This window comes from Saccoglossus kowalevskii, chromosome 7 (genome assembly GCF_978046115.1).
Source record: "Saccoglossus kowalevskii chromosome 7, keSacKowa6.1, whole genome shotgun sequence".
Classification (NCBI taxonomy): Eukaryota; Metazoa; Hemichordata; class Enteropneusta; family Harrimaniidae; genus Saccoglossus; species Saccoglossus kowalevskii.
In genome coordinates, this window is record NC_140647.1 from 23,207,842 (window position 1) to 23,225,527 (window position 17,686).

Genomic DNA, 17,686 nt, shown 5'->3' on the forward strand with positions numbered 1-17,686 from the left:
TTGGACCATCCGAGTCACGTGGTTTATACCACGTCACCAAAAGTAACCATCGTGTCATACGAGATCATGTGATTGGCAGTGAAATTAGGTCAAAGTGTTAAAGTCCGAATCATGGATCAACCACGTTGTCCCAGTTACACGGAGAACACGACAGGTGTTAAATTCAATATTGATATTGCGACAGTCTATAATATTTGTTCTTCAAAATTGTATTTAGTTGGTTAGTTCTTGAAAGGTAGAAGTCCTTCTACTTTCTATGGTTTGTTTAATAGCCACCAATCACTGAACGCCGTTCAACCTCTCGTACACGTACGTATTTCCTGAAATTAAACACACAATATTTACTACATTATACTAAAATATGCTTGGATATTTAGAGTAGTAACAAATTCTCATTTCAGGTCCGGATAGACTTAAAATATACCACGAACATTCACTTTTGAGATGTAATTGGTGGATAGTTTCGCGAATTGGACACGAAAAATGCATGGACTAAATCATTTGCTGACGGACGGCCGCTTAGGTATTAGCACTCTAACTTGCAACACATGAACCTAAAAGCGTTAGGCAATCCAACAAAAAACGACGTTGTACATAAAGTGCGTTCAAAGTCTTCACTATTTCATGCGACAAAGCCATACACCCCGCGAAAGCTACCCGCTACGAAATCTACATACCACGAAAGCCACTCATCGCGAAGCTACTAGTATGTGTATACTATTTTATTATTGGGTAGTACTTGAAGGTTACATTCTGTTATGCAAATGACGTTATGGCGTTTCCCTTAGTTATGGCGTAAACAATTACCTACGAAGGAACTCTGCACCTTTCACGATAAATAACTGCACCCTACCTGTGACTATAGTGTGCTAACATTTTGCGTTTGACATTGTCCTCACCGAGAAAGCATCGAGGGCCGTTTTGCTTTTTTATAAAATGGGTTGTGGGTCGTCATCGTCTGCTGGCAAAACTGTTTTTGAACAGAAGCAAGAAGGAAAGACACGATTGAAAGACGCTGATGTTCGTATCGGACTGAACGGGCCGGTACAAGTAGCCAAGCAACCTTTCGCACCTGCAGGTTCGCCGGTAAGTAAAATTTAAAAAACAGTGTATGTTGTTTTTGTGTTATGTTCTGGACGCCTTTTTTCGCCGTACAGTATAATAACATGGGATTACACGTCTTGTTGACCATTGGTGGAACAATAGTTAAATACATCGAAAACATATTTTTATTCAACGTCTTTGTCATAAGCAAACACTGGGCGATAGCGCCTTGTCGTGTGATCTTAGCTATTGAAATGTGTTCGGTGGACCATGGACCTGCGAGGTTTGAAGGTCCGTCCATGGTTGAACAAATGACAGTAACACTGACCGTGTCCTGAATTTGACGCGTATTCACAGTCTAAATAGTATTCAACACTGTTGGTACTTTAGTCCTCGCTGCTAGAAGCAATTTACGGCGTCGTATTCGAATTATGACTGAATTTATATATCTCCATTTTTTCCACGCTGGCATATCGCTGATGGTATGTCGTAAGTACAACAGACTCCTATTAATAACATGCACAATATATCACTACATTATACCATACCGCGACGGAATATTCACTGTGATTGTGTATTTCTGTTTTAAATTCGCCGACCTTGTCTTGGGCCCCCGATTTTTATGGACAACTCTTAGCCTTTCCGTGTTAGATCCGACCCCATGTGTTAACGATATTATTACCAATTACGGTAAAATCAAGCTCCCGTATAAAACGTCAAATAGGGAAAACTAACAGAAAAAATTATATTTGGAGTAGTAACGTAACTGTGTGAACGTGTTTCGAAATCCGGTTCCGTCGATCGTCAACGTCGAGCTTATTTTTTTCAAAAAAAAGAGAAAGTAAAACTAAGTCTTACATTCGCAATTCGTGGCATTGTCCGTGTTGAGAATGGCAGTATAGAAGCGTATCATATCCTGCATAGAATTATATTTACTTACAGAAAATGGGAAAAGTATTAACAAAAGTTGCCACCGCAACAAATGACATAAAGGTCGAGTTGTGTTTAATGCAATGTTCCCTCCTTATCCCGTCATGAACGATGGTTGATCAAGAGTTATAATACACACATTATTCTTCTTATTTGAAAAGTCTACGCTCAACTAAAGGCAAACAAATGCAGTCTGAGGCCTGGGGCAGCTATTATACTCGTTTTCTTCACCAAACGCTGTTCCTGAGTGCTGTTATTTTGTGACTTTTCGATTTGTTGAAAACATTCAGACTGAGTCGTGACATACGCAGGAAACATTTGACTTAAATAGCATATTCCCAGTAATCGGAAATTGCAAAAATATATCAATAGACGACTTGTAAGTTTCCATATCACTTGGTATTTGTGTACGACTACGTTTTACAATAAGTTGTCTCGTAAGTAGCCTGACGAGGTCGCGTGAGTTGCGCCCTCCGCGATGCTCCAAACCCAAACATTCAGCCGTCGAGGGTTAACTCACGCCTGCATGTCAGGCTATCTCGTAACCAGTCGTGCAATAATTACAAAGTCGTCCTCCAAATTAATTGCGAACGAGCCTATAATTTGCTGACGTCACCAGACACAAAATCACGTCCACCAGAAACCCACGAATGGTATATTGGCAGGTAATCGAATGTAATCAGTCGTAGCACTCCATGTGTGACCTCTTCGCATTACTATTCAAAACTATTTCATGACGTAGAGATATAATACACAATATGTTTTGAGAAAATACCGCCCGAAACAAAGTTATCATTGTTTGTCAACGTCCAGCGGTCATTGACCCAAACATCTGAAACGAAAGTAACGATCCAAGGTGTTATTAAGCACGATTTATTTCCCGGTCTCAAAATAACATTATTCGTTTTGTCTCTCATTTTATATATTAAATGTTTAATATTTAACTATAGCTGAGACTTATACAATAATGCCTGTGATCAATGGGCCATATAGAGGGCGATATATAAGATGTAATAATATAAATGCGGGCAGGTGTAACAGGCCAAAGATGTAGTCTTCAAAACATGTTATTTTTTTTGTTCATTTCCTATTGTCGCCGTAAAATGGTATGTTCACCTGAAATAAAATCACAAAGTTAAACTGTTAAAAACTGCCGAGGAAAGCACTGAATCGTGGCGCCTGGATGCTAACACAATGTGTCGAAGCTATCAAATTACGTGTTAGGTACTTGGCCCCTCTTTGTGTTCAAGCCATGCACCGTGCCTCCAGGGACGGTGGGCCATGCAGTGTTCAGAATAGACGAAGCTTGTTTCAATAGTTAGGTAGGCAATATTTGTTAATCGCCGAGCTGAGTAACCATTCACTGAACAAAGCTCAATACTCATCCACGGCTTTCATAGCAAAACTTCCGCATTTGTTCGACCGTATCACATAACTAGATCATGATTGATATACTAGTACACCGGCTAGCAAAACACGAAATTTCACTTATTTGTTTTTCATTGTTAGGCAATTTACCATGGTACTATTCTTCCTATGACGGACTTCAATCCTGACGTGTCAGCTGACAAACTACGAGAATCTATGAAAGGAGTCGGTAAGTCGGAAAGTGATAATGATGAATTCTGAGTAATTTGTTACAGAGTCATAACGTAAATTATTGCTATGCAATATTACGAGCAGTTGAACTATCCTCTGTAAACCGTGTCGTAGTAATACCAGGGTTACCAAAAAGGTCTTCCCAGGATCGTGCAATTAATCCATTTGGCCATTTATTACTAGATTTATGTATAAACTCTAACTTAAGAACTCTTAATGGCCGATTATTTGAAGATAAAGGACTAGGCCATTTTACATGTATTAAACCTACAGGTGCCAGTGTAATTGATTACGTCCTAACATGTTATGACAATTTTGAACTGTGTAGTGATTTTTCCATAGTTGATAGACCCGATTCTGACCACTTACTAATCACATTTACACTGAAAACTCTAACCCAAAATGAGAACGAATCCTCAATCGAGGGCAGTATTTTTACTAGATATAATTGGAATGTATCAAAAAAGGATCAATTCAATTCATTTTGGAAAGGTAAAACTGCAAAGCTCTTGGTAGAAAGATTTCACACTTTAGCAAATATGGGAAATACTATTGAAGCTGCTAATATTTTATCTGATTTGTTATTTAACGCGGCTGATGGCATGAAACGTAATTGTAAATTGCCACAGACTATAAGAAAGTTTGATAAGAAAAGTAATTGGTTCGACGATGACTGCAAATATATGAAGCAACAGACCAGGAAAGCCCTAAATCAGTTTCGAAATTGTAGATCTGTTGTTAATCTTGAAAACTATATTACTCACAGAAATAATTATCGTATATTGCTAAGGGACAAAAAGAAACTATTTAACAATCTCAAAAAACGTGAACTTTACATCTCTGCAATCAATCCGAATACAAAGGAATTTTGGAATTTATTAAATAGTAAGAAAAGTGGCCCATCTACAAAAATCCAACCAAGCGCATGGCATGTTTATTTTTCTCAACTCTTTACGAGTACAGATTTGAATTATGGGAATGAAAGTAACATGTTTTTAGAAGAAGTTCAAGACTATCTTGATAATTTATTAATTTTGCCAGAGTCAAATGCAGTTATTGACTATCAGATTTTAGACCAAGCCATTACAATTGTGGAATTGGAACATGCCCTTAGTCGGTGCAAATAAGACAGCTGGTATTGATGGTTTATCGCCGGAAATATTTAAGCATATTCCTATGATTTTAAACAATTACTTGTTAAACTTTTCAATACAATAATTAATACTGGTATATTCCCTCCACAATGGGTGCATGGTTTAATTATTCCTGTCTATAAGAAGGGCGAAAGAGATTCAGTTAATAACTATAGAGGTATTACATTATTGCCATCGATGACAAAAGTTTTCAGTGATATTATATATCATCGTCTGCTTAATTGGGTGAACTTGCACTATCCTATTGTGGAAGAACAGGCTGGTTTCCGTAAAAATTATTCATCAGTTGACAATCTATTCGTTTTATCAACCATTATTGATCGTTATTTGTCATTAGGAAGTAAATTATACTGTGCATTTATAGATTTTGAAAAGACATTTGATAGGATTAACCACACCTTACTCTTTTATAAACTAACAAAATCGGGAATGGGTGGCAAACTATTTAAAGTATTGATTCAGAAGTCCATGTACCAAGATATCAGGGCATGTGTTCGCTCCCCAGTAGGTATTTCTGAATTGTTCAAATGTGAAGTAGGAGTCCAACAAGGCAGTGTTTTATCGCCACTCCTTTTCTCTCTCTTTGTAAATGATCTTGGCGAATCAATACAACACAGCCACGCCGGAGTGTATATAACGCCTATAAAATTATTTTATTTGTTATTTGCAGATGATTTGGCAGTTTTTAGCTCTTCAATTATGGGTTTACAACGTCTTCTGAATAATTTGGATCTATATGCAAATAAATGGAGACTAAAAGTTAATATTGATAAATCTAAAGTAATGGTATTTAGGCGTGGGGGCAGATTGAAATCAACTGAGCAATGGTGGCTTGCAGGACATAAACTAGAAGTTGTTTCTTATTTTAATTATTTGGGTATAGTATTGTCGAGTTCTGGGCTTTGGAACTATGCCCAGTCTAGTTTGGCCAAAAAAGCGTCAGGATCGTTGTTTGCGATTAAGAAAAGTATTGATGTAAATATTGCATTTAAAATCTTTGATGGTAAAATCCTACCAATTTTAATGTACGATAGCGAAGTCTGGGGCTTTCACAATGGCAATCAAGTTGAAATTATACAAAACAAATTCTGTCGATATATATTGAAAGTCTATCATAATGCACCAAATTTGGCTATAAGGGGGGAGTTAGGTAGGTTTACTATTAAAACGTTTAGACTTATTAGGATTATTAAGTACTGGCGTCGCATTTTATCATTACCCCGACACAGACTGGTATATTTATGTTACATGTTTCAGTACCATGAAGCAGAAAGGGGTAAAAAGTGAATTTAAAAATGTTACTTTCTTCTTATGGCCTGGGTGAGGCATGGTACAACCAAGGGGTGGGGAACTCTGAATACTTTGTTAAGCTTTTCAAACAGCGATGCTTGGACATTGATATTCAAAATTGGCAAAGTAGACTCGAGCTATTTCCGAAGCTGTGCTTTTATAGAAAATTTAAATATATATTTGGTCAAGAGAATTATTTTAAAACAGTCCAAAAAGAATGTTACAGGGAAGCATTGAAGAATTTCTGCCCATTGTCTACGTATTGAAACTGATAGAAAATTCCATAATACACGCACAGAAAGAGTTTGTATTTTATGTAATACCAATTGTGTAGAGGACGAGTACCATTTTTGCATTATCTGTCCGTTTTACCAAGAGTTGAGATCTAAATACATCCCAAGTTATTATTATACACTTCCCTCACCCGAAAAATTTATATCACTATTACAATTACAAAATGCAGTAATCTTGCGTAACATTTCTAAATTTATTTTTCTCGCCACAAAAAAACGTAATACAATTATTTTGGTCTGACAGTTCATGTTCTTTTCATATTTTCTTGTTCTTTTTCATTCACTGTAAAATGACATTGTCCTCTGTAACATGTTATGTAATTACAATGAGTATACCTTGAGGCCGGAGGCCTAGAGTATTATGAATAAATTTATTATTATAATAGTAATACTAGAAGTAGGAGTATTTTACAGACAAATGACATATTACAAATTCTTACTTGTATTGAGAGATCAGAGAGCCAATGCACTAGAAAACAAGTTACAGATTGTAGTTAATGGCAAGGAAAATAAAAGACTGTTTAGTGTGATGGTATTTAGGAAATGCAATGAATAATAAACGCTGCACATTTCAGACAAACAATGAATTTTTTCGATACTATTGGTGTTACGGTAGACTCCGACTTGATCAGATATATCGTTACGTAACCGTGTTGCGTGAAGTGTGTGACGAAATTCTGAGTTGTGAGACAAAACATAGATTTAAATACAATGCAGATAAAAATACGACTTATAGAAAAAATGCATTTCATTACTATAAAACATAACAATAGATGAGATAATTTTTGAGTGATAATAATTTTCTTTAGAATATTTGATTTGAAAAAATCTACTTTGATACGATGAAGGCGCTATTTTTCTCTCCCAGATATAGGTGAGTTACGCAGTACAATGTAACGTAAATTACTTTGTTTTATGCTTTCAGGCACGAAAGATGACGAATTGATTCAAGCAATAACAGCTCTGACCAACGAACAGAGACAGGTGGTCAGAAAGACATATCATTCAAAATTCGGAAGGGTAGGTGGTTCACGGTATTGAATGTTGTTTTTGTGGGATTGTGTGCATACTAGTACTGGTCGAGAGTCGCCTAAATTGCGCCCTCCGACGTTGAAATTGCAAATGTTGGTCGACATTGTTTTTGTCGACTTTGTATGGTGCTACATCATGGCCGTTTGCGAGATACACGTACGTATGCATTTAATTCGACCACGCCCTAAATACCTTTGCATACACACGAAAGTATGAGTTAGTTGTTTCCAAAACTTATCCCAGAAATTTGAAAGTTCAGGAAACGTCTGTAAGTCTTACGCAAAATACCATAGCAGTGCACTGTGACATTTTGTTCTGGCATTGATATTAATGGTGCTGATCAAAGCTTAATGTGTTTTCTCGCCAGGATTTAATTCAAGACGTAAAAAGTGAAACCAGCGGCGATTTTGAAGACGTGTTGGTGCATCTGTTAGAACCAGCTGCAGAGTACGATGCCTGGCTCCTACACGAGACTATGGATGTAAGTCACGGTGATTGGCTAAGACGTATCATCTGATCGGACGAAATTAGTAATAATAATTTATGTTATCATAAGTTGACACATATTTATTTCTGGTTCTTTTAAGGGCCCCGGTACGGAAGAAGACATTCTTCTTGAGATATTATGTTTTAGAACAAAAGAAGAACTCACAGCAATAAGACAGGCCTACCATCAGAGTAAGTTAGGACGCAAATGCGCAGTTGAATTAATCGAACCTACCAGGCACCCAACACGCATGCGCATATGCCGTGTTCCTTATTTCACGAATACTATTATCGAAAGTGATATCACCATGCATCACACAAAAAATGTACACCCCATACTACCACATTTCGTATTTATTTGTGAGATTGACCGCAGTTCGTTGAACCCCGTCACACGAATGCTATATAGCTCAGACAAGTCGACGTAGTATATGAGACTTTTACAAACTTTTATCGACGACTACGATCACGTCCATATAAACACGTACTTACATTTTAAATGTTATTTATTTCTATGCAGAATACGGGAAAACTTTAGACGACGATATAAAGGGCGACACCAGCGGTAACTTTGAAAAGATGCTACTTATTCTCTTAGAGGTAGGACTTACTCGGCATTGTCATGTTATGTTCGATCACAGGTCGAAGCTTTATCTTTTCAACCCCAGTTATCAGAAACTGATTTGTGCAATCCTGGTGTAGTATCACTGTTTCCGTATATTTTTGGCTTCGACAGAATAACTCAATCGATCCAAGTATAATTGAAACCCGCTATAACAACCTTGATAGTGGTGTGTTACATTTCTGTAATTACTCTGTCTATATGTGTTTTTTTTCAGGGAGTGCGTGATCGACCACATGTTGTAGTGGAGGCCTTCGCTAGAGCCGACGCCAAACTGATGTACGATGTACGTGTCTTCAAAATTATTCACAATTATTTAAGAGATTTTAAAGCAGGGAATCGTCACCTGCGCATGTGTCAAATGGCCATAGCGCGTCATTCTTTACAAACAAACGTCTACACAGGAGCCTTTGCGTTTTTAGCGTGTATTGTTATTGTCGCTTGGGACGTAATTCCCGCGCGTGCGCAGTTGACGACCCTCCCGCTTTAAACATCACAACGTTTATGCACTTGGCAACATAGATAACTTCAAGTTTTTGTTTTTGTTTTAGTTTTTTTGTATTGAATTAGTGCTTGATATAATTGAATCATGATATAAACAACAAACAGTAGGGTATGGTTTATCGTAAAATAAAATCTTTTATGATTTATGCTGAATTTGATGGATGGAATAAAGACAGCGAAAGAACGCACACAGACAACCTGCACTGTATGAATTTATGTTTCTCACAATTTCATCGGACGAATATTGCTACTATGTTTGCAACAAAACAATATTTTTATTTCCCTGTAAATCATACTCTATTGTTCCAAAATACAATACCAAACATAATATATTATACTAACAATCGAATATGATTCAAGCAAATTATTTGCTTCAAAACAATTGCAGACAATTAATTGCCAGATTTGGAAGGCGTGCATTCCCTCCATATAACTATTTGAAAGTGTCGGTATCACGTGATACATTTTGTTCGACTATTTCATACATTCTGCTGTCTCTGTCGAAACCAGTCGTACACTGCAATAACCGATTCCCGAATTGATGGCGTTAATCCACTTTTCTCAGCTGTATTATTTAGTTCATCTAGCTGCTCATTTTGTGCCCACCCCTCCTCACTCCGCTATCTTTTAAAAACTGTTTTTAATATGTCACTAACTTCTTCCGGGCTGCGTGTCTATTGTTCGTTGATGTTTCTTTGATTTCTGCCCCTCGTCTGTTGCCTGGTAGGTTATGCATGCGCACATAGAACTTCATATCATCTGTCAGGAATCGGGAATTGTTCTTCAAATTTCCAAATCTATCGCACCAGTGGAATTGGTAAACTAAATTCAGAAAACATTACATTATTATTTCGGACCGTAATATTGTATTTATAACATGCTTACAAAACCGTAAAATGTGAATAACTGGTTATTGTCCCGATTTGCTCTTTAGAGTGGTGAGGGGAGACTCGGTACTGACGATGACCGATTCATCGATATTTTCACTACACGTAGCTGGGATCAGTTAGCTGCTTCAACGTTCATGTACGAAAAGGTAAGATACAATAACTGTGTAGATCTACTAGTCGCAGTAATCGTGTAGATACGTTAGTTACTGTAAGTGTTGACTCATCAGTTACTGTAACAATGTAGACCACCATATACTGTAACAGTGTAAATCCGCCGGTTACTGGAACTATGTTTATCCACCTGTTACTCTAATGGTGTATGCACCCCGGTTAATGGGACATTTAGATTCATCAGTTACTGTAACCGTGTATATCCACGCGTTATCGCAAATGTGTTAACCCATCGTTTACTGTAGCTGTGTATACCTGCCAGTTACCGTAACCCTGAACGCCCTAATGTAAATGTAACAGTGTAGACCGACCAGTTACTTTTATCATGTAGACCCATCTGTCGCTGTAGCTGCGTAGACCCACCCAAGTTACTGTATCCATGTAGATCCACCAGCTTCTATCTATAGGCTATTGTAAAAGTATAGATAAATGGATTATTGTTTTATTTTATCATAATATTGTAAAATAAAAAACGGTTAATAGCTTCTTCACATGATGTAACTTATAGAATGTCTGTGGTCTTTGTATTACAGATGTATGGTAAACCTATTGAACAAGTGCTAGAAAGTGAATTCTCTTTCGACATGCTTTTTGCGTTGAAGAAAATGGGTAAGCATGTTTTATCTATGCATGGGTTTCCTGGCAGTGGTATCGACACGTGTCACCCACAACGTACATATACATCCAGTCGACCATATAGCGCCTTCTGTCGAACATTGACGAACCAATGGCATCGGTATTGTGTGGGAGTGGTTATGGAGTTATATTATGCAAATCTCACCATGTCTCAATACTAGTAATATTTTTAAAATGTCGGAGTATTTCTAATTCATTGGTATATCTCGTGTTTATTCCCCCATTATAGTTGTGTTTGCACGTGATCGGGCCACGTACTTCGCTACCATGCTGTACGACTCGATGAAAGGACTCGGTACAGACGACGAATATTTGCAACGTCTCGTGATCACAAGATGTGAGGTAAGAATTAACAAACCATCAACCAGTAATAAACTTTACAGCAAAGTGAATTGTTTTAGAAACGATAACGATTTCTTTATTGTTAATATCATTTTTTGGACATTACTAAATTAGTAAATTCATATTAAAGCGTGGTGGTCGTCGCGCAGCGCGTGTTCGAATTTCATGTAAATAAACAATGTAATTTACACGCATTGTATACGTCGCTATGAGTCCCATATCGACTACCGCCCTTCAAGTATTATATCATAATATTACCGTAAGATATAAGCTGGCATTAAACAGTTCAAGAATTTCCTTTTTTTTTCAAAATTTACTGTTCAGATTTTTTTAAAGTATCCGGAATATCCACATTGATTACGATTCTATCATGAAATTCTCAATATGTAAGATCACACCGCGGGAGTTGTTTTATTCATTGCATATTGCATATTTGCTGGGAGGGTAGACGTGTTTTGTATTATGTATAATTACGTCACATTATTCTATTTTCAGGTTGATATGCTGGAAATCAAGGAAGCATTCAAACAAAAATACGGCCTGACGCTGAGTAAAATGATAAGAGACGATACGAGTCATAAATACAAAGACGTTCTACTAGCCCTTATCAATTAAAATATTAACCAATCACGAGCACGCGGTCTTCCACATATTGGCGACACTTTCATGACAACCGAACATTCTGTTTGAAGGGTGTCACCTGCGGAAATTTCAGCATTACAATAAGTTTTTCTGCAATTCAATGAACCATCCGGGATATTTCTCCGCCTTCTCCGTCCAGCCAAAGTCCATAGGGACACGGTATATATCATGTTGCTCTAGTGTCGTTGATTGGCTTCAAACGTTACGTTAAATTGTTACAGTAATCGTGCAAGGCATCACATGGGACCCACATCGCCATGACTCACGTGCCAGTGCTTCACAAGATGACAATATATATTTTTAAAAATGAAAAATTTTTCTATACATTTACATTTTAACATAAAAATTAAATATCACTGAATTATGCAATATTCGAATATGTCAAATAGTTTCACAGTTTGCTTTCATACTTTCTTAAATTTTGTAATCCTATCAGGCAGAAAACAAAGTACTAGTATTCCCGTCCAGCATAATCAAAGGCATTTCATCGTTTTGTCGTAAGCAATATGTAATATGTAAAAAAGTGTAAATATTTGTATAATATATTATATAGACATAGACGATTAGTAGCAAATCTTTTAGGAAAGTTACTAGTAATAATATTTACCTGTATTTTTAATTTTTTTTTTTTTCTAAATCAAAACCGTCCGCTGTCGGAAAACACTATTTTATCACCATTAGCTTCATACAGTTTTTATTATTATTTAGGAAATAAACAATCACAAAAATAGTGGTTTTCATTTATAGGTAGATTGCCTGCACTATATAAGTGGCTAAAGTCGGGATGAATAAGTGAAACTTATAGTTTCTCGACATTGGTTACTTGATTGCCCGGTCAGTTTTGATGTACACTTGAAATAATTCTGTACGGAAAGGTCGTTTGCCCTCGACTATTTTGCAATCAATTCACCATTTACAGTGAAACACAATTGTAAAATAAAACTGTACATGGGAATTTCATATTTATCGAGTGCAATTACATTCCTGTACGAATACCAGTTGATTTACATATGTACATGTATTCACTTCTGTAATTGCATTGTGGTAGAAATTAAACAACTCTGTACACAGGTCATAGCAGGTATGGCGAATTAATTACTGATCGTGGTACATTTGGTTTATATTGTCGTCACATCATCATGCAAGTAAGTAGCGCCCTTGTGCGTTCTGTGACGTCAAAATGACGTATAAGCAATTCTCTTCAAATAAAGAATTGTGTTGTCAGTCATCTAAAAATATCTCGTCGTCGCTAAATGGCGCTATTTACAGAAATGTTGTATTGACTATTTTTTTACCAGGCATGTATGGCAAATCACCCTATAATAGATGGGTCGAAGCATATATACAAGGCAAATTTGATACGTCAAAAAAATCTGCTCTCTGATTGGTCAGATTGTTTGGTGTCAGGGTTGGGTAGCCAATCAGGCCCAATATTGTAAGGAGTTTTGCATTGACTCTCCTATAAGGGATACCTTATATGGCCAGCATATGGATTCGCGACGTGACAGATACACATTTTTAATCGCAACAAAGAGTTTCATTTAATTAGAAATGATGTAGATCGGTGAAAGTATTGTCGTTCACATCAAAATATTTTTAGGTTATCATTTAATTTGTCATATAGACGATACAACATCACCAAAGTACGAGACTTTTCTCGAAAATAAATACATAATGGTTTTAATCGAATAAAACGCTCGTATTCGGCCGCTTCGAAAGTTATCCACGTGTTACAAAAAAACTACTATAACGACCCTTGTCGACTGATCACGCATTACCCCTGGGTGCACATATGAAGCAGCAATGCGTTCACAGTCGACTGTGGCTCGACCCGATAAAATCATCGTATTCGGAGACATTCTCGAGAAAGTCAAAGCTTGAATTAAACAACGCGGCCTTGTTTCTTTCACGTTAGAATAAAATACCTCGTTGGAAAGCCTTCGACTCTCAAGTGACGGGATCACGTGATTTAGTATGCGAGAGGTAAGTGTGTGCGTGACGGAAATGGAACGTTTCACACGCGTCACAGTCATTATTAGGAATAGAACGCTCTCTGTAAACATTCCGTAATCACGCCTTGAACAGCACAGTCTCCGGTCTAAACTTTGTAATTTACCTGGATTAAGAAACTATGGGGAACGCGAATTGTAAAAAGCAAAAAGCGAATAATGTTGATGACAACAACAATTGCATTGTGGAAAGGTAAGAACTGTTATTTTGTGAATGAACTTTGAAGGCAAGCCGCGTAAAAACTGAGAGATGCATACAATATGAGATCGCATGAAAGTGATTCGATAAAAGATAAAAAAAATCGAGTGGTATGTTATAATTAATGTAAACTTTTTTCAGTGCATGCCTTCATTTTCACGCAAATTTGATTACCTGGTTTTGAGTGGAAACATCCGGGGAATTATGCGGCTTAGTGCATTAATATCATAATATTTTATCGGTAATACTATAATTTCTATTCCACAGAAAAACGTCTTCGTCTGATATCGATTGGGATATCACCATGTTCGAAAGGGCGTTTGATGAGCTTTCCTCTCGCTTTGAAGAGATCATTGAGAAGAATCACAACTTGAGGTCTGTCATGGGATGCTCTTTCTTCTCAAAACGTAAAAACTTCGACGTAACGGAAATTGAGGAAATTCGCCAAATATTTATTGAAATGTTGGTTAAAATAAAAGACATTGTTGGAGAAAACAATGAATTATATTCGATGGTTTTCCCCAACGATGTCCACCATTCTAGCCATATCGGAAAGATGGAGTGCGTCCGCCAAGAAAATAATCGTTTAGCTATCACAATATCTGAATTAGAAAGTCGCTGTAATGCTCTTAATGAGGAGATAGCAAAGTTGGATGAACTGAACGCCGATCAGCGAGACAAACTAACTGTTCTCAATGAGGAGATAGAAAAGTTGAATGAACTGAATACCACTCAAAAAGACAAACTATCTGATGTTGAGAGTGAGCTACGATACATGGGAGATAAAGCCGATGACCTCGATAAAGACAAATTCGAATTGGAATTAAAGCTTGAAGATGCAACAACACTCTTGAGCGAAAAGGAATCCGAAGTCAGAGAGTCGGGAATAAGCTACAAAACAGAACTCAGTGCGATGAAAAAAATTGTCGAAGAACTAGAAAACAAAGTAGAGTTATCTGAAAAAGAAGTAGTGTGTTTACGAGAACAACTTAACAACCAGGGAGCTTTCTCAGATACTAACACTGAACAACATCTTTTAACCACACAGTCATCACTGAGTGTGTTCACAGGACAGCAAACCACAATGGCTTCCACTGTACCTGGAAATTGCCACAGCATTCAACAGCAACTATTTGCCTCCCAACAAGTGTCTTATCAGTTCGAAAACACCGTGAATCAAATGAATTCCGTGCAGCAATCCGTTGTCGTAACAACGTCAGAAATACGACAGATCGCGCAGCTAGTCACAACCCAAGAACAGTTGGCATTTCATCCACAGTACAATCCTGATGTACACTCCTCCCCCATGTCTACAACCGCTGTGAACGTCGATCCTAACTACCATCATTACTTTGGTGTAGAAAATGAAATGAGCAATGGCTACCATGGTGATGGATACTATCACCTGTTTTAATTTTTTGTTCCGCATCAATCACATTTTTTGTTTTATTTTCAATTTATTATCACTTATTAAATCATAATTAAAAAAAATAATATCGTATGTTTATTGATATAGAATGTAAGGAATGAGTGAGTACAAATACCGCAATCTGAGCCCCCCTATCCCAAATTGGTAACCCTAAAAGAAAAGTAAAATCAATTGGGGTCGCCATTTTAAAGGAAAAATGCATTGACGTTAACACTATACCCGACTAAATTGACACTGATCAGTCTTCAACTTGTTCAACTTACTCAGTTGCAATAAACAACTGACTACTTCTATTCCTATTTATAACAATTTTAGAAACGGCTCAGTTTTTTACAACAGTGGGTTGGCTGTCACAGTCAGAGTGGCCACCTTAATATCAACGGTCCAAAATTGGGGGGGGGGGGCTAGTTCTTTCTCATTTTCTGAATTTTTTATTTTTTTTTATTTTCTAATTGATGTAATTAATATGCAAAGATTTAAACTTTTAAATTAATCAAGTCCGTGGATTACCTCCACTATGTACGACGTTTCACTGACATCACTTCATGGTGGTACTTGAGATATCATCGGCACAACTACAAAGTGGCTAATTTATGTAAAATAAGCAATTGCATGGATTTTAACCCAAAAATACGTACGTACATACATACATACACACAGACAAAGTAACCGCAAGACTCCAACTGTGTGATTCACACACAGAAGTAAAAAATGTACATAGATTATTCATTTTTTCCCTGTTTACTATATTTTCAGTAAGTACTAGGAAACTACTAGTACTTTTCACTAATAATATTTATTGTAATCTCGGTAATGTGTGGTCTTTACTAGACTCGTCACATCCGACAATGTACAACACACACTTACATAAGGTAAGGTTCATGCCAGGTGCGGCCACGTATGTACAGTCGGTTCGGCGAACCATTTATTTAACAAAACATACTAATAAAGCCGACTAAAAACGGCTGCCATTACATTGCATGTAGTGTTCAAATTGAAATAACTAAATGAGAGAAAAAAATAACTTAATACATGGACTGCAAAACAAATTGATTGACTATTGATGCTCGGCAAATGGCATTAACATTACTCGGTTAAAGAAACATTTAAAATAACTGACAAAAACATCGACAAAATAGTAACCCTCGTTACTGGCACGCCGACCGCCCAGGAAAAACCAGGAATAAAAAACCCTTTGAGGAAAAAAATACCTGGGAACCTGTACCCATCGCACTGTCGATCGTGCCCAGGGGAAAGTGGCGGGTGTCGCCCTGTATTATACAACAAACTTACAAAACAACAAGTTGAAAACTGCACTGTAGCGAGACTGGCCTAGATTGACATTCAACCTTCTGTCCTCCACTTAAATACCCCTTGTCACATGACCCCCACATACCATACCCGTCTGTTTGCCATCCCGAACAGACAATAGTTAACCGCTATACTGCGAAACGCGGTTAACCATAGACCCTCTAACTGTTAGAGGGTCTATGGGTTAACAATATTTATTGTTAGGGGGAGGTAATCTACCTTCCATGGGGATGGGTCCTTATTTTTTGAACGGGTGACTGCGGTTTATTTGGTTTCGTACAACCTCATAAAGATGTCGCCTCCGATCATAAAAACTGAGCCGTACCTGCGTACCAGTGGGAAATGAGGGATAAATCATGGCGCCAGCGTCTGGTCGAATCTATTATAAACAAAGTAAACGCGTAGAACAGCCGTAGATGGCGCACAATAATAATAAAATCATCATCTAACATATCCATTCACGATGTATATTGTATTTGCTAATCCTAAAATTTAAATAATTTATATAGTGTTTTATTCACGTATATAAGTAACCATGGTAACAGGTAACCGCATAGTGTTAATCAAAATACCATGCCGTGTTACGTTTAATAAAATTGGTGGAAATTTACAAATATTTTGATAACATTTTAATTTACATTATTGTACTAAAATCAATATATCAATACGATATAATCAATAAAGAATAACAATAATATTACCAATAGTTGATAAATCCTTGCTTATCCGATACTAATATTACTGAGTAGTAACTAACCGGTCCGGGCCTAGCCCTGCGTACAGTGCTGTGTGTACGGGGACGCGTTCGGTTGATAGATGTCCCCACCACAGCCCTGCGTACCCCCATAGACAAAGTCCGGGAGCGCACCGTAATTGGTGCGCAAGTTAAAAATAAGTAGTTTCCCAGCCGAAATCGGTTGAAATGACGATAGTTATCCGTAACAACCATTACAAAGTTATCTGAAACTGAAATGTCTTTAAAAAGCGACTAGTAAAGACGGACAAAATGTAAACGCGTTGGTACCGGAGGAATTATCCACCAAACGCCGCCATTTTTAATTTCATTCACGCAAGAGAATGTGTTTGTTTTTAGGGCAAAGTAG

The 17,686-nt window shown here is 37.2% G+C and overlaps 1 protein-coding gene across 3 annotated transcripts; it reads left to right on the forward strand.

Annotated features, from left to right (window-relative positions):
* The first annotated feature begins 775 nt into the window (after positions 1 to 775).
* LOC100367013 (annexin A13-like) lies at positions 776 to 12,365 on the forward strand. 3 transcript variants are annotated; one of them, XM_002734699.4, is made up of 11 exons: positions 776 to 1,086; positions 3,484 to 3,571; positions 7,236 to 7,330; positions 7,710 to 7,823; positions 7,930 to 8,020; positions 8,349 to 8,428; positions 8,668 to 8,736; positions 9,889 to 9,990; positions 10,549 to 10,624; positions 10,881 to 10,993; positions 11,489 to 12,365. In XM_002734699.4, the coding sequence occupies exons 1-11, from the start codon at positions 937 to 939 to the stop codon at positions 11,606 to 11,608; spliced, it is 1,098 nt and encodes a 365-aa protein (XP_002734745.1). In that variant the 5' UTR covers positions 776 to 936; the 3' UTR covers positions 11,609 to 12,365. The 3 variants fall into 3 exon arrangements, with proteins under 3 accessions (XP_002734745.1, XP_085357450.1, XP_085357451.1); XM_085501324.1 differs by lacking the exon at positions 776 to 1,086 and adding an exon at positions 1,329 to 1,526; XM_085501325.1 differs by lacking the exon at positions 776 to 1,086 and adding an exon at positions 1,333 to 1,533.
* Positions 12,366 to 17,686: the final 5,321 nt, after the last annotated feature.

Coding starts and splice junctions, on each gene's coding strand:
- LOC100367013 (XM_002734699.4), top strand. CDS start 937: ATGGGTTGTGGGTCGTCATCGTCTGCTGGCAAAACTGTTTTTGAACAG. Junction 1,087..3,483: donor TCGCACCTGCAGGTTCGCCG/GTAAGTAAAATT, acceptor TTTCATTGTTAG/GCAATTTACCATGGTACTAT. Junction 8,021..8,348: donor AAGACAGGCCTACCATCAGA/GTAAGTTAGGAC, acceptor ATTTCTATGCAG/AATACGGGAAAACTTTAGAC.